This window comes from Sturnus vulgaris, chromosome 11, assembly GCF_052056855.1.
Source record: "Sturnus vulgaris isolate bStuVul1 chromosome 11, bStuVul1.hap1, whole genome shotgun sequence".
Classification (NCBI taxonomy): Eukaryota; Metazoa; Chordata; class Aves; order Passeriformes; family Sturnidae; genus Sturnus; species Sturnus vulgaris.
The window spans coordinates 22757316-22782548 of NC_142253.1; the positions used below are offsets into that span (position 1 = coordinate 22757316).

The 25233-nt window shown below is 41.0% G+C and overlaps 1 protein-coding gene across 2 annotated transcripts in view; it reads right to left on the reverse strand.

Annotated features, from left to right (window-relative positions):
* Positions 1–25233, reverse strand: part of BICD2 (BICD cargo adaptor 2) — a 48877-nt gene that overhangs the window by 15059 nt on the left and 8585 nt on the right. For both annotated transcript variants that reach the window (XM_014893688.2, XM_014893687.2), the window contains exons 2-3: positions 4562–4774; positions 1537–1689 (exon numbers count right to left, since the gene is read on the reverse strand). In XM_014893688.2, the coding sequence (XP_014749174.1) occupies positions 1537–1689; positions 4562–4774 (366 nt within the window). The remainder of the gene's footprint in view (positions 1–1536; positions 1690–4561; positions 4775–25233) is intronic.

The window sequence follows — 25233 nt, forward strand, 5'->3', positions numbered from 1 at the left end:
ATTTTACCAGTCCCCTCTCTCTTCCAGCCTGTTTCTAGAGCACAACAGCCCCTTTTGTCCCTACTACAGGATGTCAGGGCACCCAAAACTGCGTAATTGACCAAATATATGCAGATGAGAACAGGTCCAACCTGGAACCCTATTTGGGTAGTGAGGCCCAAAGTAATAAACACTAATATAGAGTTTCACTTGGACATAATTAAAATGCATTTGATACCCCACGTATCTAGCTTGGCAGTGCAGCTTTCGTTCAGAACACTGAAGGAGCTATGCAGCAAATCCTAAAGAGATTTTACTATGTACTGACTACAACACATGGTATTAACATTGAGTTTTCTAAATAACTTTGATTTTTTTGTAGAATTGAAGAATTGTAGAATCCGAGAATAGTTTGGGCAGGGAGGGACCTTAAAGTTCATCTCATTCCACCTCCTACCATGGGTAGGAACACCTTCCTCTAGACCAGGCTGCTCCAAGCTCTGTCCAAACTGGCCTTGAACATTTCCAGGGATGGGGCACCTGCAGCTGCTCTGGGCAACCTGTGGCAGAGCCTTACCACCCTCACAGCCAAAAATTTCTACTTAATTAATTTTTACATCTATCCCTGCCCTCTGGCAGTGGGAAGCCATTCTCCCTTATCCAAGGTCCCTTTCCAGCTTTCTTGGAGCCCCTTTAGGTACTGGAAGATCTCCTTGGAGCCTTCTCTTCTTCAGGCTGAACAGCCCCAGCTCTCTCAACCTGTCTTCAGAGCAGAGGGGCTCCAGCCCTCGCAGCATCTTTGTTGTCTATATCCTTCACTTTCCCAATTGAGCTTTATTTATGCAATGGGCCTGACAGCTACCTGAAGAATAAAAATAGCAAGTCCCACACTGATAGTTGAAGGTAAGTGAACCAAAGACCACATCTAATGTAATTAGCTCGCCAAATGATAATTCGGGGAAATTCTTAAGAAGTTCCAAGAATGCAGTTTTCTAAAACTCTGGAAATAGCTGGAACTGCACAATTACATGTGACCTTTCAGACAAGTAGTCACACAGATGTGACAGTGTAGAGCAACTACAACAGCATTCCAAGTTTATTGAAAGTAGCTAGAATAGAAGAGGAGCACAGAAATGGAGAGAGAAGGTAAGGATTAAGTAGCTATAAAAACATACGTTTCAGAAACACCCCCATTTCCAGACACTGTAGAAGGGGAGGGATGGAAGATGGCTGGATGGAGGGCATTGTAAAGAGACACTGAAAAACTACTGTAGCAAAAGGACTAAACTAAGTAACAAAACAGAGTGATAGAGACTTTTCCTCCATCAGAGAAAGAGAAGGACTTGAAAGTTAAAGTAGAAGCAATGAAGTATTATGACTGTGTATAAATAGAGTCAGAAAGGACAAGTCTTGGTGCTAAAAGATAGAGCTTATAGTCTCAAAAGCAATACAAAGGTAGAAAATAAGTAGTTGAATGTTCAAATGAGACAAAACCATACTGTAACACAGGAATTAACTGGTGCTACCAAAGCAATGCTCACTGGTTGAAAAACTTACCTGACTTTGCCTCAGGACAGACACTTGTTTCTGGAGACAGATGTTTTCCTCTTCAAGTTCAGTATAGTCTTGCAGCAAACGTGCTTCTCGGAATTTATATTCCTTAATATCATCTCGCAGGCGTGCCCTTTGGATCTCCACATTCTGGTTGACCTAGAAAAACAAACCAACCCCCAAATGATGGCAACTGGACCAACTACAATCAAATTCCAAAATTTTATATATTTTATATATTTTTATGTGCACTAATTAATTGAATTATATTGAAATAGAAAGTCTTCCCTTCACTCCCTGAAATTACAGAAAACCAAGTCATTTACACAACAATTAGATTTTGTATTCTTGCTTTTCTTACAAATGCTCACCATTGACTCAGAAAAAAGTCAAGAAACAAGCAGGGAAAGCAGCATTCACACTTATGTTGTTTCACTGATTGTAGTAACAGCAAAAGTTTTCCAGACCAGAAGTCAGCGCCCAAATCTGTTTCCACTTTAAAAAGAAGGACCTTTTCACAAGAGAAAGGCAGATTCAGATGACTCCAGATGTTCTTATTTGCTGCTGCTTTTCAACAGTCATTTTCTTTATAACCAGAGCAATAAGTTGAACATATGATACATTAATCCTTTTGGAGAGAGACACAGAGTTAAAACTCATGAAATCTAAGATCTCAGGTAGAAATAGAAATAGAAACTGGTTGACATAAAATACTCTCTTCCCTCAGCCCAAGACTTATGCAGGACTAAATGAAAAACTTCAAAGAAAACATTAGCATTGTTTTGAAATAGATAAGAAGTAAAAGCAATACATTGGTTTAGTATGATCTTGGGGTCTTTGATGAATATACACAGACACTTGAATAAATTGAGCTGGAACATATACAGCTATAGAAATGGCTCACTGTACTTAGCTTGTATATTTTCCAATATTATTTTCCTTTAAGCCCTATCTTCAAATACTTAATTCATACAAAGTGAAAAGTATATTCTAAAACATTCACAGAATTAGTTTCAGATATAGACAAACAGGGAATACAGTTGCCTAGAAAAATCGTATTTTTATAGCTGTGCCCATGATGCAATGGGGTGGTTTTCCACAGTTCTAATTCAAAACTACTGCTAGCTGCTGACAGAGGCAGCCTGTCACTTCAGCTGGCATATGGGACCTGCTGCCTGATCTCACCTGTCTTGCAGGCCAGCCAAGAAAGCTTTGGCCCCAGGCCTACAAACTCAGATTCCCTCCAAGCTCTCCACTTCCAGCCAGACAGAGGCATGTCAGTGATGACCATATATGGTCTCAGTCCTTGAGAGCATTCAGCAGAGGTCCACGGAGTAACCACACGGGTACCAACAGGCACACACAGTATGCTGAGATATGGGAAATATTTGCAATTGGAGCATGTACCAAGACTTGAATCCGGCATGTTCTGAACACAAATACTTAATCACCTGCAACTGTTAAGATTAATAAATTTAAATTACAATTCCCTCACATATCAGGTAAAGATTATACTATATAAAATTGTCTGCTTGTGTTTAGCCACAAAGAGAGCATGACTTCACAACACACCAAGAAATCAAAAGTGCTGCAATCAGACACTACAGTACACTAATGCAAATTGAAAGTTGCTATATCCCACATTCCATGCCTAAGTAAGTGTTGTCTCTCTATCTTTGCACAAACCCAGGCCACAGTGAAAGCCGGGGGCTGACATGCATTCACATTTTTATGTCTTCTGAAAAGGTGACTGGAATGTGACAGTATCTGGAAAGAAAAATTGCCTCCAGTTGCAGTGACACTGGAAGAAAACTGAAAATCTGCTGCTCAGCACACTTTGAGAAGTGACTAGAATATCTCACAGAAACTCTGCTACCTCTGGGGTAGGCAGCTTTTCCATTAAGCTAGTCTTAAAGGTTGGGAAATAGGGTTGTGTCTATGTTTCTAGGAACTGCTTCCCTGTCTAAGGACAAGGCTTGATTCCAAGTCTGTTCCACAAAGTTAAAGGAGAAGTTGACTGGCCTGTTTGATCACTTGTGACCACTTGTTGGGGTATGACAGAGAAGATGTGTGGTACAAGAAGCACCAGTGAATTCCCACATTTCCAGAGAAGTAACCCACATTTCCTCACCGATTTTTCCACCAAATATTATCCACATATTCGTTACTATGTCCTAAAGAAATTACATGAGACACTTGCAGCTGAGGTCACATGGAATAAGTTGAGATTCAGATGTGGGCTCTTCGATAGTTTTCCCTCCTGGCAGGGGAGGCCAGCTGATTAGCTTAGGACTAGACAAGACTAGTCCCCCGTGCTTCAAAGGAAGGTGCAAGAAAGCTCAGTAGTAATAACTGCTGACTGTTTTATCCATCCATTTGTAGCTTACAGTCTCTGTAGTTTTACTAGTCTGAATTTAAGCAATGGTTTGAGCTCTCAAAATAATCATTTCTGCACCCGTGCCACAAAGACTTCTGCTGAGCTACAGATTTTGTAAGTAATTAAACTCTTTAAGTAACTTCTCAGCAATCAGTTTCCCTTGAAAATATGTGGTTCTAATAGTAAAACAATAAAAGGTCAAAGCTTATTATATTAAGCAACCTACATAAATGTAAAAGCCACCACTTCATGAGAGAAAACACATGACTATAACCTTTACTATTCCTCTCTTCGTGAATTTCAGTGTTTTGTTATAATCCCACACCTTCAGAAATTAGGGAGGAAAAAGGGATAAAAAGGGAAATTATGCCACAAATATTTTGCAGCAAGAAAATATGCATTGGGAATGAAGCAGAAAAAGTACATCCAAGGGTCTCTGTGCTTGGCCTAAAGAGGTTCCTCTGCTTTTTAGGGCAGCAATTCTGGAACTGAGGGGACTGATATGGAGTACCCAAAGGACCAGCATGGCTGAACATATGGCCACGAGCCTGTCAAATCACCTTTCAGCTCAAGAATCTTCCCTTTTTTTGGTTATATAACACTAGAAAATGTAACGAATCCAAGCTCCAGTGCACCCTGTGCATCTTTACTCACCTCCTTCAGTTCCTGTGCAACAGAATTAAGGCGTTCATTTTCAGACTGTGTGTTGGCAAGGACATTTCTTATCTGCTTCAATTCTGTCTGCAACTCCATGACCTTCTTCATGTAGTATTCTTCTTTGGTAGCTGATTCTTGAATCAAGGTTTCCTCTCTGCTCTCTCCGTCTGCTGCTACCTTCTTGTGGTTGGTATGGGCCTGTCCAAAAGCCTAGGACAGTCATAAAACACGTATTTTATCAGTAAACCTATAATTCTGCATAAGTAACTTCAATTTTAAATAGTTGAAAACATTTAGCCTCATATATTTCTTCAAGGCAAAGGAATGTAAACTTTTCCTACACCCTCCAATTCTGGGGTCAGATTTACAAATGCTAGTAAGTGGCCAACAATGTGCTCTTGAAAGTAAACCACAACACTCAAATAGTATTTTGTGATGCAGAATGCTTAAGTAGAACCTCATATAAACTCTTGTGGGAGGGAACAACAATGTAGTGACTCGAGTCTGCTCTTAAAACACGACTGACTTTCAGCCAGATGACTGCAAGACGACCAGACACTGCTGCACATGCGTATTCTCTATGGTGGGGTCAGATTCACTTCTGCAACACCAGAATCACTGAGAACACGTGGAATTAGCAGCCCCTTCCCTTTCCCAGGCTGAGAGCTCCCAGCAGCTGCTCCTGGCTGGGAGATTACAATCCTGGGCTTGGCCGTGTCGGTGGGGCTGCTCCGGATCTAAGCTAAGCCAGTGGGGTCACACTGGCTGAAGTAGGTCAGTGGACAATCCCCCAGCCAGCTCCAGATATGAATCCCCAGCAGTGTGCCAGCAAAGGCACTCAGAGGCAGGTCAGAAATCCAACCCATTCAGCACAGCCTGCCTCTGGCTAGTCCTCACATTGGCATTATTTTGCCTCCTCACATTTCTTTTTGGGGATCTTCATTTTGCTTGAAACCCTCGTCGATGATGGTCCCTGTGGTAGTGCTCTCCACAGGTGCCTCCCAGCCCACACAGACACCCCAGCTGCTGCAGTACGGAACAGCCTGCGGCTTTCACTGGCACACATTGGAGAGCAGAGCTGGCCACTTCCAGTGGTTATAATACACGGCTTGGCAGATCAGCCATATCCAACGAGATTAAAAATGTACCTTCTAAGTATTGCACACGCTTGCACCACAATCCAACCAAAGGCATCTGGATCTTTCAAGTGCCACAGTATCTTTTTGGGATGCCAAAACATGGCAGATTTTCCTAGTCAACATTAATATCAGATCAAGTCAAGGACAGAGAAGCATCTCATGAGACTCATCTAGTCATGCATTTTCAATTGATCATCTTTTGCCAGCTCTTCAGAAAAATACTGTCAGAGAAGAAAAAAATCTGCTTTGAAGAGAAACAGATTTCAGTGTTTTATTACTTCTGTATATTAAAGCAGTCACACAGCACAGAAACTACTGACTTACCAGGACTGAAACAGCTGATCAAGTATGCTAGCTCTGCCTATGATTAAAGGCACACAGATATTGCTCCTATCAGACTAAATTTTATTTCGGATAAGCAAGGCAGAGATACAGGAGACAAATATCCATTGCAGAAATTCTAGCCAGATTCATCAAGATAACCTAAGGGAATTTAAAAAGTGCCATATTTCAGACAAAAAGCACCATCTGTGCAAGTCCTTGTCAAATGAATTTCAACAAAGCGGCTTAGAAGCCTAATACCCAAGATCTCAATAAATGTTAAAGGGATAACAAAAAGCACACCAGCTCCTCAAATACGCTATCTTTTTTTTTCCAGTTATAAAGATCTACCTTTTATAGACCAGTGTGTATGACAAATCTCTAGCACAGAGAAAGGGACAATGGACATCTCTTTGCTCAGTGAAGTATCACCATTTGCTCAGCTGTAGGATGCCAAAACAGCAAATGGAAGTGCAGGACACTTAAAGCCACAGCTGATCAGCCAGACCTCAGAGCCCAGCCATTATTCCATCAAGAAGCTCAGTAATGCCACTAGGGAGGGATTCTTAAGAATGATGACTGATTTGCTCATGAAAGTTCCAAGGCAGATGCTAGGCCTTGGGTTTCTTTAATATCTGGAAAGAAAATGTCATCATTTTGCCCAAGTCACAATTGACAGGGAGTATTTAAACACAGAAGCTGCCTTAGAGGATGAGACATTTTTAAAATCCAATATCCTGCTTCTACAGGGGCTAATGCCAGATGCTTCAGAGAAAGGTACAAGAAGCCACAAAATCTCTTCAAGCCTTAAGCCTCGAAGGAGAATGCCCAATATAAATTTGGAAGAGCTACTAACATTGAGTTACCCATGTAAAATACTTCTTTATTTTCAGAGGTTTATGCATTTTTTGGCCTCTGTAAAATCCTACAACAATGAATTCTATATATAAAAACTTACTCTTACATGACAGTTTTTCATCCATTTATGAGTTTCCCACATTTTCATAAAAGAATGCATATTTTTGTTCAGAGGCTTGAAGGTGAGTTGTTAATTCCACAGTCAGCTGTCAATCATTCATTATTTTTTTGAGACATCAATCACAACTCAATATTCTCTGGTGATGGCAAGGTGAAGTTCACTAAGTTATCACTACTTTTATGTGTAAGAGGTTTCTCCATTTACTACCACAATCAGACTCCCTTTTCAGAAACTGCCTTTTTCTATGGCTTGTCCCAGCGAGCACAACTGACCCAAACGGGAACTGCTCACAAACACTAACTGCAGAAACAAACTCATGGTCACTCCTACCAAAGGATGCTGCTGTTCCCTGTGGGCTCCAGTTAATTCTGCACAGTAAGGCTGTTATTTTCTCTCAGCCAACATGATTGCGAAGTGTCAGCAGAAACCCTGCAGTTAGCTTGAGTACTACTGTCTGGAGTACAGAGCTGTGAGTAAACTGACACACAGAATACGAGAAACCTCCTTCAGAGCTATGATCATCAGGACAGGCAACCTGGAACAATTCAAGCTGCATGCATTTATAGGACAACACTTGAAAAGCACTTCCATTCCAACCAAGCTTTGTCATCTCTCTTGTATGTACTTAGAAACAACCTCAGACATCACTGTTACAAGCCATTTTCATAATTCCTGTGCAGAACAGGAAATGTAACTTTAAACAAAATTGTGCAAAATTACAGGGCAATGCAATTACTTGCCATAGCTACAGCCCAGACCTGTCTTAAATCAAGCTAGTAAAGAAAACTGACCTTTTACTGCTATGCATGAAATCCCTAAACTTTCATGCATCCTGGAGTCCAGCATTGCCCATCTAATTTTGCTTTAACATTATCTAAAACACAGAAGCAGAAGTCAAGGTTACCTTGCTCTTCCTCCTCTTCCAAAAGCTTTATTTCCAACTATTAGGGAAGAAAACTTTTCAGAGTTATATTGAAATTATAGACTTTGGAGTATCTCTTCAGAAAATAAAAGTTTCTGACATGAAGGCTGCAAAACATCATGTGCTGCTCAACAGCTGCCCCTAGGAATTACGAGACTCTCCTGTTAAGGGATTATCAAAGTTCTTATCTTCCAGATTCCCAAGATCAGGGCAAAAGCAAAATCAAAGAGTTCATGAACCAAAATGCAGTCTTGCTATTTGCTCAGCTGCAATTGTCAGTGCATTGGAAAGCATTTTTCTGGACAAACGTACGATTTACTCACAACTATCTCTTCAGAAAGCTGCACAAGACCCACATTAGAAGCCCTCCTTGGTTTTAACACCATGTGAAACCAACATAAATGAACCTCTGTCCCCCAACACACAACCTCAAATTCTGTAATACACGATCCCAAATTTTATATAGCCATTTACCTCTGGATCAGGCAAACATGAAACACTTCCCAGCTGGGGGCTTGCAGTTACATGGTGCAAGGACAACAAGCTTAGAGAAGTGCACCAAATCATTCAGATGCTAATTTTTGGTTCTTGCTCGTAACCTGCTGCCAAAGCTGCAGATAACTGATAACTTTCCTTTGATCAAGCTGCCATGCCCTACCAGCCATGTCAGTCCATGAGATCCTTCTCCTTTCTTCTTTCAAATACACTAGGACAGCGTTGCCCAAAGGCCAATTATAACAGCTCTGAAGCACACGGAAAGTTTACCATAATTCGCTTGTGAAGATTTACCAAAATTAGTACTGAAAATCCTAATAAATAAACTTTCACATTTGCAGAATTACTTACATTGGCAGACTCAAGGCATGTACAAAATACATGCTATCATATTCTTAAATAGTCCAGAAAATATGATTGCTAAATTAAGAAGATTACTACTAATTTCAGGTGATGATGTCTTAAATCTGAAGAATTCAAAGCTCTCCACAACAATTATGAATGGAAAAAAGAATCTGGACTGCCAATGGATAAGGCAGGCTCTTCCAAAACCTGCAATGTTATATAAAATGGTCACACCCAATTCACTTCAAATGAAGCCCTGGATCAAACTACATTTAGAATGAGTTTAAAGTACTGATTTCCAAAAGACATACTTAATAAAAGGCAAAGCTTCGTCTAGGTTTGATAACACAGATTCATCTGTTTATGTTGTGGGAGGAACAAGATCTCAATCATGCAGATGCAGATAGTTTTTTGCATGAAACCCAGTACACTGAAGGATGCTTTCATATAAAACTCCAAGTTTTGAAAAGAAAGTTTTTCCAGTTCTGTGAAGTTTAGCATACTGTTAAGATACCAAGTTCTTAAAAATATTGTTTAAATTTTAAGCATGATCTTTTGAAAGAAGCTCTTTATCATGGTGCAGCTGTTCATGGAACACATTAAAATGTGAAGAATCTCTGAAACACTCTTCTTGGAGAATTCCAAATGCTTCTCTCAGAACAGCTGCTGTGATATGGGAGATGCACAGATTGATCTCAGTCATGCTCAAAAGCAAGATTCTCAGGCCTTCAGGAAAATCAGAACAGTTCTGCCTTACTTGACTCTATAATCTGTTACTCCAGACTTCTACTTAGCACAAAAGTCATCCCAAAGTATGCTGGTTATGCTTCTATATTTTCTGTGATCCTGAACTAAACTGCTAAAACCAAGAGTAACACAAAATACTGGGACGCCACTATCAAATAACCCCGCCCCAAAGAGATGCTGGAAAGAGCTTTTTCTGAACAAACCCAGTATGATCTCAAACCCTCTACTGACCTCTGCAAAGAGCTGATGTCCCTAAACGCCTGTCAAGAGCTGATCAGAATGCAGGTGCTGCACAGGGACTGTTAGAGGTTCCGGAGGCTGCCCTGCACTGTCTCTAGGGCATTACCTTCACTCTGTCTTCTTACACACATTGAACCACAGCAAGTAGGAAAAGGTAAAAAAAAAGAGTCTCATAGCTGCTTAAAGCAGATATATTGACAAGGAAAGTCACAGCCCATCTGCTCTGAGATGACACAGATGAACAGAGGAAGTGACATCCCTCTCATACTCAGTCAAAACGACTGTGCCATGCAGGAACACACCCAAGCAAACAAAACAGAAGTATTTCAGTGAAGAAGTTTCATAAAGTAAATTGCTTAAAAATTCATTTGTCATCTAAACCCAAACTTATGTTCTCCATTTAAAGAAGTAGGGAGGGGGCAGAGAGAAACAACAGCTTATACATGAGCTGAAAATATAAAGGAAAGGGAAGAGAATCTTAAAAGAGCACAGAACTCCACAATACAGATCAGCTTCGGAACATCATCAATCCCTATGCTCATTTCTTCTCAAATGAAGCCTCCTACGCCTGTGCATGTCTTCATTTTTTCCCATTTTCCAGGCTGCACATCCAGCCATACAGGATGCTGAAATGTCAAGCAGCAGGGGCAGCCTTTAGTAAATGTCACACTGGCCTATTCTCTGCTGTGAAACACTGCTATATGATGCTAACCATCCCCAAGAGATGAAGTAGCATGAGGCAATAACCCTTTCCTTCACTCACACGGTGGTATTTAAGAGATGCTTCAGCCCTTCTTGCTATCACAGTCACATTAACATGGCTGCTGCACCACCACAAGCAGACCAGAACATGCATATGTTCCTCCAAGAAGCACATTACAAAGAAGAAGAATTAGTCTCAAACTCATTGACAAGAAAAGCTGACATAAATACAGGAGAAAGGCACAGTAGCAGGTGCCTTTGTTTGTTCCTGGGAAAACTTCTGCCCCTAGGCTAGCCCTTGGGAAAGCCCCGTGTTCTCACACAGCTTTCCCACTCTGAGGCCTCCACACCACAAAGGAAAGCTTGTCTGAAAAGAGTCCCTTACCTTTCTCAATCAAGTTTGAAAAGCAGAGTGATGCTCATGTGCATGCATGCTCCAGAAGAGCAGTACCATGTACGTCCATCACCAGAGGAAACACACACAGAGGTGCTTATACACCTTTGTAGTGAGGTTTGAGAGCACTCTAGTAGATGTGTTTCTGTTTCTTTTCTGCTGAAGATCAAGAAGGATTTGCAGAAACTGCCCCTTTTAGAAGGCTATCATTAGCTACTTTTGCAGTGAAAGAACGCTTTATCCATAAAATTAAACAGAACCTAAGTCTCCAATAAAAAAGGTGACATTAATCAAGATGTCCTTTTTATTTAAAATAAGGATAAAAGTCATGAGACTAAACATAAAACAAGACATTTTCCTTCAGTTGTTCTGTACCACTACTCAAGAGAGATTCAAGTCTTTTTTCAGGAGGCATTCTACCGATTAACAGAGATCAGCACTCATCCTCCCCTCCTTCAGCTGCAGGCACCAAACTGTGATCAAGACACACATGCTCTCTCCCTTTGGTGTAAGGGAGCAAAGCCAGCCCTGCCAGGACTCATTACTGTCCACTCGGACTTCCAAGCAGAGGTCCTGGAAAGCTTGGAGTTAAAAGCCAAGGACGTTAGTCACAAGGTATTTCATTCACCACTATCATTCATCACTGCTGTGAAAGACTGTGGGCATTGCTGCTCTTAAAGAAGTGAATGCTACTTTTGTTTCAAAGCTCATGCTATAAATTAGCTAAATACATATCCTCCCAAGATGTGGTCTCTGTCATTTATGAACACATGACTACTGACATCAAAAGTACATTTCCTGACAATGTGGAGCATTTCCTCATCCTCAGTGTCCTGTTCTGGAGACAGTGAGCACGATGGTGTCCCCATGGCCACCTCAAAACCTGCTGCTGCCTTCATCATTAGTCACCTTCCCAAGAAGGCCACACAGCCAGCAGCCCCCTGCACAGCTCACCAGCAAGTCCAGCTGTTCTCAGTGACTTCAATGGGCACTCAGCCAAAGCCTGGGGTTTTGGTTGGGGTGTTTTTGTAAGAAAAATTCCTATAACTGTAACAGGGAAGGAAAATTAGAAAGGACTCAATTGCATTCTATTGAGTTTAAACCAGAGAGGAATGGAAGGTTTGGTGAGCATATGTTTCTGCTTTCTTATAAACAAAGAAAAGGTGCATGTGAGTGGAGAAAGGTGAGGTGGAATGACACACAAGTCAATAGAAAAAAGTACTCCTTTCAGGATAACTTTAGTCTGATGGGTTAAGGAAAAACATAAAACAAGCTATCCTGAGGCATCTTTCTCTGCTGTGCATCATAACAGATCAATTAACTGCTGTCAGCAACACCTACACAGCTCCAGACCAAGCCTCAAAGGAAAGAAAGATGGAAGTGTGTAGGAGGAGCTAATGCTGGTGAACATCAGCACTGTTTAGGAGCTAGACAGCAAAGGAAACTAGAGATTTCTACTTACAAGTGCAAAGGGTGCCCCTTACCTATCCACTGTGGTACCGAAACACAGTTCAAACTCACTCTTCCCAGAAGTTGCACTGCAGGAAATTTGATCATCAATTACTGATTTTTAAACCCTTCTGCTAATTTGATGGAACTATTTATTTGTACAGGCCAGATCACAACGTCAGCTGATCCTGTTAAGCAGGTCATTGGGTCATCTTGCATATGAAATATGCATCCTGCATATGAAACAAGAAGTGACTGCAAATGGACTCTGTACAGTAGTGACCTACTAGTTAAGAATGTCACTCCTCTGCAGGCACTCGACCTAAGCACCTGTCAGGACATGCATTACAAATGATTGTGCAGAAACTTGACATAGGTATTATCTATAATGAAATAATTTTTAGAAACTGAAAACCAGGAACAGTGATCTGTAAGTATTACACTAGATCTCTAGTAGCTGACCTCAAAGAATAATTTCACTAAAGCCCATAATTAGTCCTAAGAAGACATGTTATGAACCTTCAAGGAGTGCAATGGACACTAGAAACTTAGAAGCAGCCTATTCTTTCTTAAAATGTTAGCTCTTTACTTAAAATGCAACAAGATCTTACCGAAATTACACATTTCATAAAGGACAATGCAGGATTATCCTAAGTATGTTCCTCACACAGCCTTTATTGTAATAATTCATAGAAGAAAAAACTTTCATCTAGTGTTACTAATCAAATTATACCCACTGCTGTTCAGTAAGTGTCTAATCTATAAATCACTGGAAACTGAGGAAATGCATCATGGAGTACCTCTGCTGACATCATCGCCTTCCTTCTCATCTTCACCTTTGATAAGGATAGTAGACCAGAACAATACTTCTTTTATCAAATTAAGTGAACAATGTAACCTTGAAGAAATAGATAAGGCTGACAAGGCAGAAGCCAAGCAAAACAATGATATTGCACTTCCTCAAAAGCTGGGGCTGAAAAACAGCTACCTAAAAAGGACAACAGAAATTGAAGACCACCAAAGAAGACCCCAAAGAACACATAAGGCCTGCCAATAAGGTGAGCAACGATGTAAAAGAAAGTAACACATACAAGTCAATTAAGCAAGGAGAGCTAATGACAAAGTAATCAGTGTGTAGGATAAAACCTCCGTTTACCAGGGCACACAATTAGAGGAGGGATCCTCCAAGTGACCAGGGCTGCAATAAAAAATGCCTGCTTTGTAATATTCAAAACCACTTTAGAAAGTTTCTATCTGGCCCATTTTGGTACCACCTTGACCCACACTGTGGCTGTGTGGGGCTTGGAGGCTGGATGGAGTTAAAGCACATTATCACTAAAAGATTCTGCAACAGCACGAAAGAAAAATCAAATGAGGTCTCAGTCCTCTAAACATGTATGTGAGTGCATTTAAATTTAGGAGGAGTTATACCTACCAAAGACAACTTATAAACTTACTGAAACCAACTTATACTTAATAAAGCCAGTATATGTATCCTGTCCTTCACATTAGACCAAAATGGAAATAGTTTAGCTGCCCCACACACGACTTGTAAGCAAAATCTTTTTCTATTTGAACACAACGGTTTGCCTGTAGTCTGTCGGGTATATGCACTGGGAATGTGTGTGGCCTTGCAAGTAGCAGGTGTGACCGAGTTCCTCTTGGCAACCTTGGATCTCCGGCCCAGCACCATCTCCTCCATCCACAGCCCAAGCCCACAGTCAGCCTGTGGCCAGCCACCACTTGAGTGCCAGTACAGCCACACAGATCTCAGCTCCTTATTTGTTCCTCACCATGGCAAAAGCTCTCACATTTCCACGAGTTTGGGAGTAGGCTCTTTCTCCCACACTCCAATATTCCCAGGGACCAAACACAAACTTTAACTAAGCAGCAGGTGTAGATACACAAACAACAGCTCACAGGAGATCTGGTACCTTCAGGGAAGTTTTGAGGCTTTCCAAAACATTACATCACTTCCCACCATGTCAGCCCACTCCATACTGACATCAACCATCTTCCAAATGTGAAGTTTAATTATTGGTAACCAAAGGACCACACACACGGTGGTGACAGAAAACATTTTTCATCCTCTTCACTGGTTTTGCTCCCCAACCAAGGACATTTTATTTCTATGGATAACAGTAAGCATGAAATCCTCCACTAACACTCAAGTAAATGTTTTCCTTTTTTTTTTTTTTTAATACAATAGCTAATAACATTCGCATCTCATTGCACGAGGACTCCTCCTAAGAATGCCTGCAGGTACATCCACTCTAGAAATAACACAAGGAAGTAGGTTGCATCCCGCAAAACATATATAATGTACAGCTTATTACACTGCTGCTTGTTTACCAGCATAGTGGCTTCTCCTGGTGTGACAAAAATAGAGGCTTCCAGGAACATACCCTGCTTTACAAGGAGTCACAAATATGGCTGCATAAACACAGCCCAGTACATATAAATACCTACTAGTTGTTGGTACCAGAATGAACCAGGACATGTAGCACTTTGGGGAAAAATAAAATAAATTTTTTAAACCTCAGACTAATTATTTAAAATACCTAAGCAAATTTTTAATCACTAAAGTATTAAAGGAGACTAATGCTAAGTGTGGAATCACTTCCTACATACGTCAAAGACCACCTGTGCTCACATGAGTTCTGTTGTTCATGTACCTTTACACTAAGATCTTTATAAAAACCAAAGCTACTAGCCAGGCTTTCTGGTTTTAGTGGTCTTCAATCATTCTCACACATGTGCGCATACACACGTGCACAACTGCAAGATGCATTTCGTCAAATGTACCATTTGTAGCTAATTCTGCATGGCAAAAGCAGACATTTTCTTGTTATCTAATTGCCTTTTCATTAAGAATTCGTTACACTTGAATAACAAATTTATTTTCCCCCTAGAACCTATGCAAAGGTCCAGAGATTTTAAGCCAAATGCAACTGCATAATCTTTTGTGTCCTACTAGCACAATATTCACAACGAACTCCAGAGGAGTCTCTCGATTCCCTCTGATGTGTTCTGCTTGCAGCCTACATCCAAACTTCACACTGAACTACAGCATGTTCACTTACCATTGCCCATCATGGTTGTGTATTGCTTAAAAAAATAAACATTAGACATATTTGAGCCTCTGTAAGAGCCTGATGGAGAGATGGAGGCTTCAGACAGCTCTTAAAATGCTGTTTATTGCATAGATGAGGTTACAGCAGTTGGGGGTCGTGGGTGAGCCTATAGCTGCTGGCTATAGGCAAGTCATGCGTCCTGAAGCCCCATTCTATTCATGTTACAAAGCATTATATCTCTTTCTCTGCTGTGCATCTTATTACATAACAACCAATCAACATCATACACAACACCTTTTACATTTACATATAACATCAAAACTATTAACACTACCATATTCATGTTACTATTTTCCAATCACAAAAAGTTAGTTATGTTACAGTTTAAGCTAGAAGTGGTTTTTCAGTTTTCTTGCAGTGGAAAATTGAGATCTTTTTTCTACTTGCAACATTGGCTTTCTTGTTTGCCTGTGAAAATCCTTTTGTTTGGTAAAAACATCTTTTCTTTGAGGTGGACCTATCCTTTGCTCTAAGCCGTAAGAACCTCTTCCAACCCACTTGCTCTTTGCCTTCTAGTTACCCAGTTGGACTGGCTCAGCAATTCTTTTTTTCTATATCAAAACTTGTTTCATTTCTATAGAACTTTCTGTATATCTGTAAAATTTTTCTGTTAAAAAAACAAGCCTTTCCAACAAGCCTCTATTTTAAGGGTTGGGTTAAAAAGCAAGAAGAGAGAGGAACAAAACCCAGCCTTCTCCTCATAATGAAATTTCTACAAACACCCTGTAGTGAGCAACTGCCAGCTGCAACAGCCATGTAGCCAATTCTCTAGTGTGCACCAGTTAATCTGGAGCACACAGTTCAGTCAATACTCAGTGTGGCTGGTGAGGTACTGCCCAGTGCCCTCAGATGTCTGTCTGCCAGTGGTGTCAGAAACAATTCACGGACAGGGTTTTACCATCACTTCAAAAAGGGAGGACAAGTGCATTTCCATCTGCTCAACTCCATGAGACTTTCCAGAATAAAGGAGAGGATTAGGAAAGAGAGAGCTACAAAATACAGGAGGAAGTGAAGCTCTGGTGCATGACTTAAACACTGGTAAACAGGAAGCAGAGGCTTCCCCTTAGGGCCCCATCCCTGGAGGGGTCCCAGCAGCATCGCACAGGAAGGGAGAAAGGTCCTCAGCACAAGCACACTGGCAGCTATTTTTAGAGGGCCCTGTCAGGATTACAGCAATTACTTCTCATATTGGAGCAGAATACCTGTCAAAACAGAGCAATAACAGGCACTGTCCTTGCTGGCAAGAGCAAGAGTTTTGGCTAAATCAGACAGCACAACAGAGAGACCTGCACACTGTCACATACGTGCCGAAGATGTTATGAATCCTGCCCCTTTGTTCAAGACCACTATAGCAGCACTCAGCACACCTAATGAGACTGCAGGTTATCCTGGGATGTATCACTGCTCTGTGGCCATCTGTCATCGCCATGACACTATCAGCTGCAAAGCAAATGCCTTTTCTCTCCAAACATTCAAATACTTTTCATGATTTAAGATCAGTTTTGTTTTCTACCTTATCAGCAAACCCACAGTCTCCAAAGTTCAGGCCTGATGGTTACCACGGGAAGTAAATGAGTCTCACTGCTTGCAAGACAGAGCTGTTAATTTCAACAGAAGACCTTACCTCAGCAAGACCCAATGTCTGAAACCAATGTGAACTTGGGAATTGTCTAAATTGGATGCAATCTGAGAAACCCAAAGATAGCTTGTGAACAGTCTGCTCCTGACTTCAGAAAACTTTAACAGAAACTATCATTAAAAATAAAAAATAAAAATTTTAAAAATCCCCACCAAAAACCAAAATGGGGCTTCAGAAAACATCCAAACAAAGCCCACAATGTTTTGTCCTTGCCAGAAATGCAGCAGCAAGCAAGCAACAGCAAAGGGTCAAGAAAAAGCTGTCCTCAGATTTCAAATTAATCAAATTGCTGGCTACTGAAAAGAGAGCAGAATTAGTTAAAATAAATGACGGAATAACAATAACACAAGTGCCTGATTATTACTGGACATGGCAAAGGATGGTCTTTTTTTGTTAATTAGAAGACTGTAAAAAGAAGTTGTGTAGATTTTTAAATTATTGGCTGAACTGGAAAGCATCTTGTCAGAGAAGATAAAAAATTCTTCCAAGTTAAAAGATGCATCAAAACTCGCAGGATTCAACATAGAAAAGATGAAATTATCAACCTCTTCAGAAAATTGCTTGGCAAACATTAATTGCACAGAAGGAGCAGTTAGCTACACTTAGAAATTAACAAAAATATGGATCATTATAAGTTCCAAAAGATGTCTTGAAAAAGGTCTGTCTTGGAAGTCCAAGGCCAAAGTCTGAAACCTGAAATGACAATAGTGCTTCAGAGGATCCAGTGAAAAACAAGGAAGAGTTGAAACAGCATGATGGATTCACATATAGTGAGAAACTGCCAAAACCATTAGAAAGGAAATCTGTTCAAGATTGTCAAAGACATTAAACCTGAACAATCTACATTGTTATTTTATCCTAAAGCCTTGGACATTCAGAATTAAAAGGCAGCAAATCAAGTCTGTGAATTTTGGAGACTTTGACAGCAGATCTCAGAGCTCCTAAAATAGCTTTACACAGCTTAGTCAAAGCATAAATAAATCCTGTATTTCATTAAAGAATTAATTTCCAACTAATAATATTGAGACTTTGTAGGTACGTATAGGGGTGTGATTTTCTCCCCCCTCCAGACAAATAAAAAAAAATTACATGTTCTTCATCATTTCAGGAGACAACAATCTCCATGGTTATTTGCTTCCAACTGCAAACTCAGTATGAAGTGTTACTGATGCAGGTCCCGTATGATTTCACACCCTCTGTGTAAAGGTGTGCAGAACTATGTGGTTTGTGTGGTAGGCAATAAATACTGCCACCTTGAGAAACACAAAATCCTGATCACAAATAGCAGATCCCAAATTGCAAAACCACAAGACAGAACCACATATACAGAGGTAAGGGCTAAGTTCAGACTCTCTTTTTACAAGGAGTACTAATGAAGAGACAATAAAGTATTACTCAAAAATACAAAGGAAGCATTTTTCTTCCAAGTAATGGATCTAATTCTATTTTGTGCTCATAAGTTCATCACACCCCTGATTTCAGCAGGGCAAGACACTGCAGCAAAGCAGAGCTGAGCAGCAGGAAGCAGGAGGAATGTTTACATTCCTGAGCAGTGCCCTCACTGCCAGATCCACTGAAAAGAAATCAATGTCATTATCATCTTTAAAAAAATGCATATAGGAAACTTCATTTGGGATTTTGGACATGTAAGGCACCATCACTCTTTAACTGTTCCAAGGATTAATTCAAAGGCCGCTTGTCACCCCAACAGCTGTCTGGCCAGCTCTTCTGTTTTGCCTGTTTTTGTTTTCTTAGATGGGGAATGTCTGTGACAGATTCCTTCATGTCTGTCACCATCCTCCAGCCAGCAGTCTCTCATGTGGTTGCTAACTGAAAACGCATCTTGAAACAAATAAACACATCTTGACTTACGTTCTGACCTCATGTTCAGTAGGAATACAATGCAGGCTTTGTTGCCTCTAATAATAATTTAAACATCTATATGAAGGTTCAGTTGCCCAAGGTCTCCTCACCTGAGGAGGTGATACCTGTGAACCCCTCTGCTAGCATCCAGCCAGAACCACTCACTCTTGCACTTGGGTGAGGACCAGACTATTCAGGAGACATCTGCTCCTGCACCTCAGACAGATCAAGAAGGCCCACACCAGGTCTGATCTTTGTAGTAATGCCACAGACGCTGCTATATAGAATCATAAGTGAATAGGATGGAAAAACTGTCTTACATAAGAAGGATTTTAAGAGGATTTTATACAATAGTACATTTCAGATCCTATTGCTAGAATTATCCCACTGAAATTCTCCAAATTACTTTTTCTCCCTCAAGGAACTTGTGTAAAAACACAGAATCAAAGCAAGTTTCTAGATGTTTCCTTGATGAGCTGCCCACAAACTTGTGTGCCCATTACTGCTCCCTCCCTCCATCCTATTTGACTGCATTTTCTTTAAACAAATCCACATATTTATAAGCAAATAAACACTTTGACTGCATCTTGCTCTACAGACACAGTAGTTCCCCTAAGGAGAGGCATAAAAGCCTAGTCTTAACAAGGGCTCAAAAGGCAATCTCCTCCCATCCCTATAGGTGAAATTTGTTCTTTATTAATCTAGATCAGCAATTCCAAGAGCAGTGAAAAATTAACACCCTCCTTATTGATTTATGTTGTGGCAGTAGTCTTATATAACAGTAATTTAAAGTACAGTTTTATGCACACTGCTGCCTTGATTAAAACAACCCATACTGCCAAGACTGTTTGCTTTGATGCAACGCTTACATAGCACATGGCTGGTGGGGTTTGAGCCATACAAGGAAGTGGTAAATAACATCTCTACTTCTCCATACACCTCTTAAGGGACTTTAAGGTTGGATCTACAGGCAGACCGATCAAAAAGTGTGAGTCCTCTCCACAAACCATCCAGGACCATTGTTGTACAGGTCGGTTGGACAGTGGCCCAAACAATAAGCTGTTTTCAGAAAACCAGGGATTCATCCTCTTATGTGGCATGAGGGAGGGATTAAGACTTAATTTAGCACCATTTAGAAAAGATTACCTTTTAATTGCAATAGGAGTTGGCAGACACCGGCAGCAATGAAAAGCCTTTATCCCACAGAGCTTCCAAGCTGAGTTGTCAGTGACAACTCCCAGGCCAGCAGCAGAGATCCAGTCCATGCTGTCCCCAGCCAGCTGCTCAAGGCCACTGGACTGATGGGACAGAATGCGGGGTCACACAGCTGCAGAGACAAACCCCTCATTCACTGGCATTCAGATTGGGTAGGGCATGTGGGGCTGCCACAGTGCACTGAGGAGTCAAAGCCTTCAGAAGGGCTCAGCTGCCAGTACCACCCAGAGCTCTGCCTGGCGAGACCCAGGTAGCTTGGGCAAAGATCCAGTATCGGGAATATGCCCACTTCCTGTCTTCTGACACCAGTCTGGCCCAGTCAGCAGAGGAAGCTCCCCACTGACCTCAGTTCTGCCATTTTCTGGTGACAGGGCAAGAGAGTATCATGCTGTATTTTCTGGCACCGTGAACTCTGCTAAAGCAGATGCATGACATGCCTCAGGTGGAAGGTTGCCAGATCCCTGCCAAGGGTTCCCAGTAGCCATTGCTTCTCAGGAGTCTTTACAAATGTCTTCTAATTTGAAGCAAAAGCTAAATGCTCTTCCAATTTGGCACCTAGGAAAAGGTAATTCTTGTTCAAATAGATTTTGCTGCAGCAGTAATGTCTGCTTTACATCTGTGCTGGATTAATCCAAGTTTAGGCTGGCATAGGACATCTCAAAGCCAACTGCAGTTTAACTCAACCCAGCTTTATTTTTAAGAGTTCAATGAAGAGTAATAATTTATATGCATAAACAAGGCCTTAAACCAGGGTTTAACTCCCTTCCTCTCTACTTCTTACCCATGTCTGGTAGTGCCTGGCATTTCTGACAGCCTCAGGCTTGAAAGATGAAGCCACTGCTCAGCTGGCTGAGCCATCTCAGCTTACTGGGAACCAGTGAGGAGAGAAATAACTGCGGCAAGGAGGCTGGGAGCTTGAGGAGAAAACTGTTAGAAAAAGACTGATTAGATGAGGAGCCATGAGAAGTACTAGTGTCAAGGGAGAAAGCAAATCTTGCAAGGAAGAGGGAAGATTTTCCAAAGGAAAAGATAAGAGATGACAGTCAAGACAGTGGCACGGGATAACAGTGGCAGCAGGACGATCAGCAACTGCAATGGAATTCAGCAGGAAACCAAGGAAGAAGTACAAAACCAAGTGCAGGATGAAGTAAGAGTGGGAAGAAGAGTCATAAGCCTGTAGCTGCTTGTCCACTCCAGATATGAATAGGCAGCCTCATTCCTTTGTGCCTTAACTGCTTCCAGTTTCCTAGCCTAAAGATGAAGTTTGTCTGGAAGAAAATCTGACCAGTAGTTGTGTCATTTGCTCAGGGTATTCTTTCCAAAGACTTTTAAGTTTTGAAAGTTCAACACCAAGTAGCCTGGCATTGCACTCAGAAATACCTTAGAAGAAACTTTCAAGTGTATTATTAGTTATCCTTGGACATTATTACACTTCTTTGCATTCACTTCACTGCTACCCTTGCTTCTCTTTCTCAAATGAAACACTGGTACATCTACACAGGACTGATGTCTAAAGCACAATTAATTCAAAATAAAATTACGATACCAATATAGAACTGAGAGTTGCATCTTGTACTCAATGACACACTGAAGCAGACTAGGTTTACTTTTTAAGACTACAAGGAAGAAGTTCATTTCATATTTAGAGCTTGAATTTCAGCAAGTTGGTTTGTTGTATTATAAACAGACACTAGTTTCAGGCACATGAAGGCCACAAAGTTAAAGAAAAAAATGAAAGAAATTGAGTAAGAGGAACTCTAGCCATCCCCACAGACGTTATTCAAATTCCTCAAGCATAACTTTTCCATTATTACTGCACTGCAAAAAGAAAGAGAAAAAGACATATACCCATTATCTACAAATCCAAAATTTCAAGACGCTAGATCAGTAACCCAATAGGAAAACATTACAACTACACTCTCCTGCAGCAGCAGTTCCAAAGGAAGCATTAAGACAGATCTTAAAACACAAGAAGAGGAGTTAAACAATTCAAGAGTTAAACAATCTAAGCCTGAGCACTGGAGAGCATTCCTGCATACACAGACACAAGTACTGGGCTGTTCCTGATAGGTCTGAAATCCTTTAGCAGTAAATTCTAGCTTTAGAGTCTCACTGGACTAAGAGGCAATATAACAGAACTTGGATCTGCATGGAGCTCCACATCTCATGGAGGCTTTGTCCCCTTGTACAGCAGTGCCTACTGAAGATTAAGGCCACATTCTTCACACAAAGCCTAATGTTATGTGCAATAAAACAAAGCTAACATATGACTAGCACAGCATGGTACCAGGCAACAAATGGAGCCCAGGGCAAGAAAAATACTTTCATCAAATTAATCACTTTCTATGGAGATGATCCTTGTCACAGAGAACAATGATAATAAAACAAGAAAATACATTTCTCATAAAGCACACATAGAAATATAGCGTCAACCTTAATGCTCTTTCAGGTCTATTGGGGGGAAAAGGGCATACACAGCCACACAGAGTGGCAGACCACAGGGCTGATAAATGCTCTTTGAGGCCAGTTCTTGCAACTCCCAGAGCCAAGAACCTTAAAAGCAAACAGGTGCCTTACAGAGGCTTTGCCAGCTCCAAAAGCCTCCCAGAACGAGCCAGATTCCAAGATGTTCCCCAGCTGCAGCCCCTCACACTGAGGAGCATGAAAGGAATTAATGCCTTACTATGCTCCCCAAAAACCCTAACAACGGGGGGGGGGTCAAAGGGAATATCAGATCAATTTTAATGTTAACAGGCTTTGTGTCACATTAAAAGAGTTCATTTGCTTCTGTCCCAATAAGGAATTTACATTTTAGGGCACTTGGCCACACAGACTACATTAGAACAACCAGCTCCAAACCAGTGGAGTAGATATTTTTAATATATATATGTATGTGTGTCTGCATATACTAGCAGCTCTCTCCCACCATATTCCTTTCCTGCACTCTTATTGTTTGGTTTCTACCTGTTTCCCAGGTAGAGTAGAAATGAGAAGGCATTTCTCCTTGTCTCCTTCTACAGAGAAGATAAGAATAAGCTGATTTATTATTAAGTGCTCAGATGGAAGAGCTGTGTGAAACATGACACTGCCAGGAAAGCTGTGCTCTCCCTTTCCATGTGAGCCTGGAAAACAGAATATTTCAATGGGAAAGTTTTCCTCCAAACTTCCAGGGCAGACAATGCTCAAGTCCACTATCCCAGCAGCCTTGCCACAATGTCTACAACCCAGCCCTCAGAGGCCCTCTCTACCTCCTAAAACCCTCCCAGATTTCAGAAAGATCACAAGATATGTACTTAAGCCTCAGTCAAGCCATGAAGAGTCCTAGCTAGTTTCCCTCCAATTCACTACTGTGCTTACCTCCACTGTGAACCCAGGAGGACAGAAAAATATAACGGCTTATATCACATGAATGAAAATTAATCCCAGAATACAGGATTTTTCCCACCCCAGAACCCCACAGAAGTTAAAGGTAACCACAATTCATTCACATTGTTTAAGGAGTTACATTAGCAGTTTACAAGTACAGAGAACTGACTGATGCAGAATACATGCAGGGTGAGAGGGGTGAGAGGAAGGCTTCAAAATTGCCAAACATCAGACTGATTAGTAGGATCACTGCAAAAGCCTACATGCAGGAATAAAACTATAAAGCCTGTGAAATGCCTGACAATGACAGATGATTAACTTCTCTCTGCATTCCTTTCCTAAGGGGTAACACTGCAAGTGTCACAGTAGTCAGCATTCCTTCAGCCCTCCTGAAATCCAGACAATCATCTAATATATCTCACAGGCTCCACTTGATAAAATGTAGATTCGGCTACTCAATCCTTCAGTGTGTATTCACTGACTAAACAGAGCTAGAGAGGGTGAACCATAAAGATTAGTTCAAACTTCAGAACTTAAACGATGGGGCATATTTTCAAGCACAGTTGTAAAAAACATAAATATGTAAAAAACAAAGGAACGGAATTTGGAATTGTTGATACTGAAGACTGGAAGGGAGATCTGGACGTCATTTATTCCAACCTTCCTGCTTAAAGCAGAGTCACTGCCAAACATGTGCTCAGGACATTGTCCAGTTGGGATTTCAGTGACTCCCAAGATGAAGGCCCCATAACCTATGGACAAAGAATAAAAAGTAAGTTACACATGGCACATTGTGTTTGTGGTTACTTATGTACATGCTAGGGCTCAGTCTTCAGTTTTTATGAACTGCTCTGTAGCAACACAATACTGGAGGCTAGAGCTGAACCAACTCCACAGCTTGATTTGTCCCAAGGGATTCAAATCCGCTCTTAAAATATTTCTATGATTACTGAATGATCTTAGAACAAGACTTTTTTGTATCTAGTGGGGGAGGGGGAAATGTTTAAAAACAATCCTGCTCCCCAAACATTGCTCTAATTTAACAATTAAGTGCAAGTGGTCTTGTTTCCCAGGCAATAGTTTAGATATTTTGGCTTCAGCCCACCTTTAAGTAGCTTCCTGAATTGTACTCAATTAGTAGAGAACATACATGCAAAAAAAGGAGGTATTAATAACCCCTAAAAGAAGAAACTTGCAAAATGCCTTATATTTTGCATTTTATGTCTGAGTCAAATGTGTCTGAAATGCAACCTGACAGAGCTTCAGGTGGAAGCAGATGTCATACTCAACCCTGTAAACTGCATCAAGAGCCAGAAGCGTCTAGTGCATCCATATGAACCTTCCTACCAGCAGATGCTCCTCATCAGCATGTCCAGAGCCTGTTTCATCCATGTCAACCACTGCAACGTGAATTTCACTCTCAGTCAAAAAATACAATCTCTCATCAGGTTCTAAGTCAGCTACGTGCTGCAGTGTGGAACCTTCCCAAGGAATATCCCGTCTCTGCTGCACAACCTCACAGCACCTAGCATGCTTGCCCTGATAAACCATCTTGAGCAAGAGAAGACAAACTCCAAGCTATTAACAGGTAAATCTGATCTAAGACCATCATCAGCTCTCCACCACTGATAGACTTGACTTATCTGTCTGCAAAGACAATCTTTCACGTGAAGCTGGCTAGCCATTTCTTGGTTAAAACCACATACTTTCTGAAAGCAT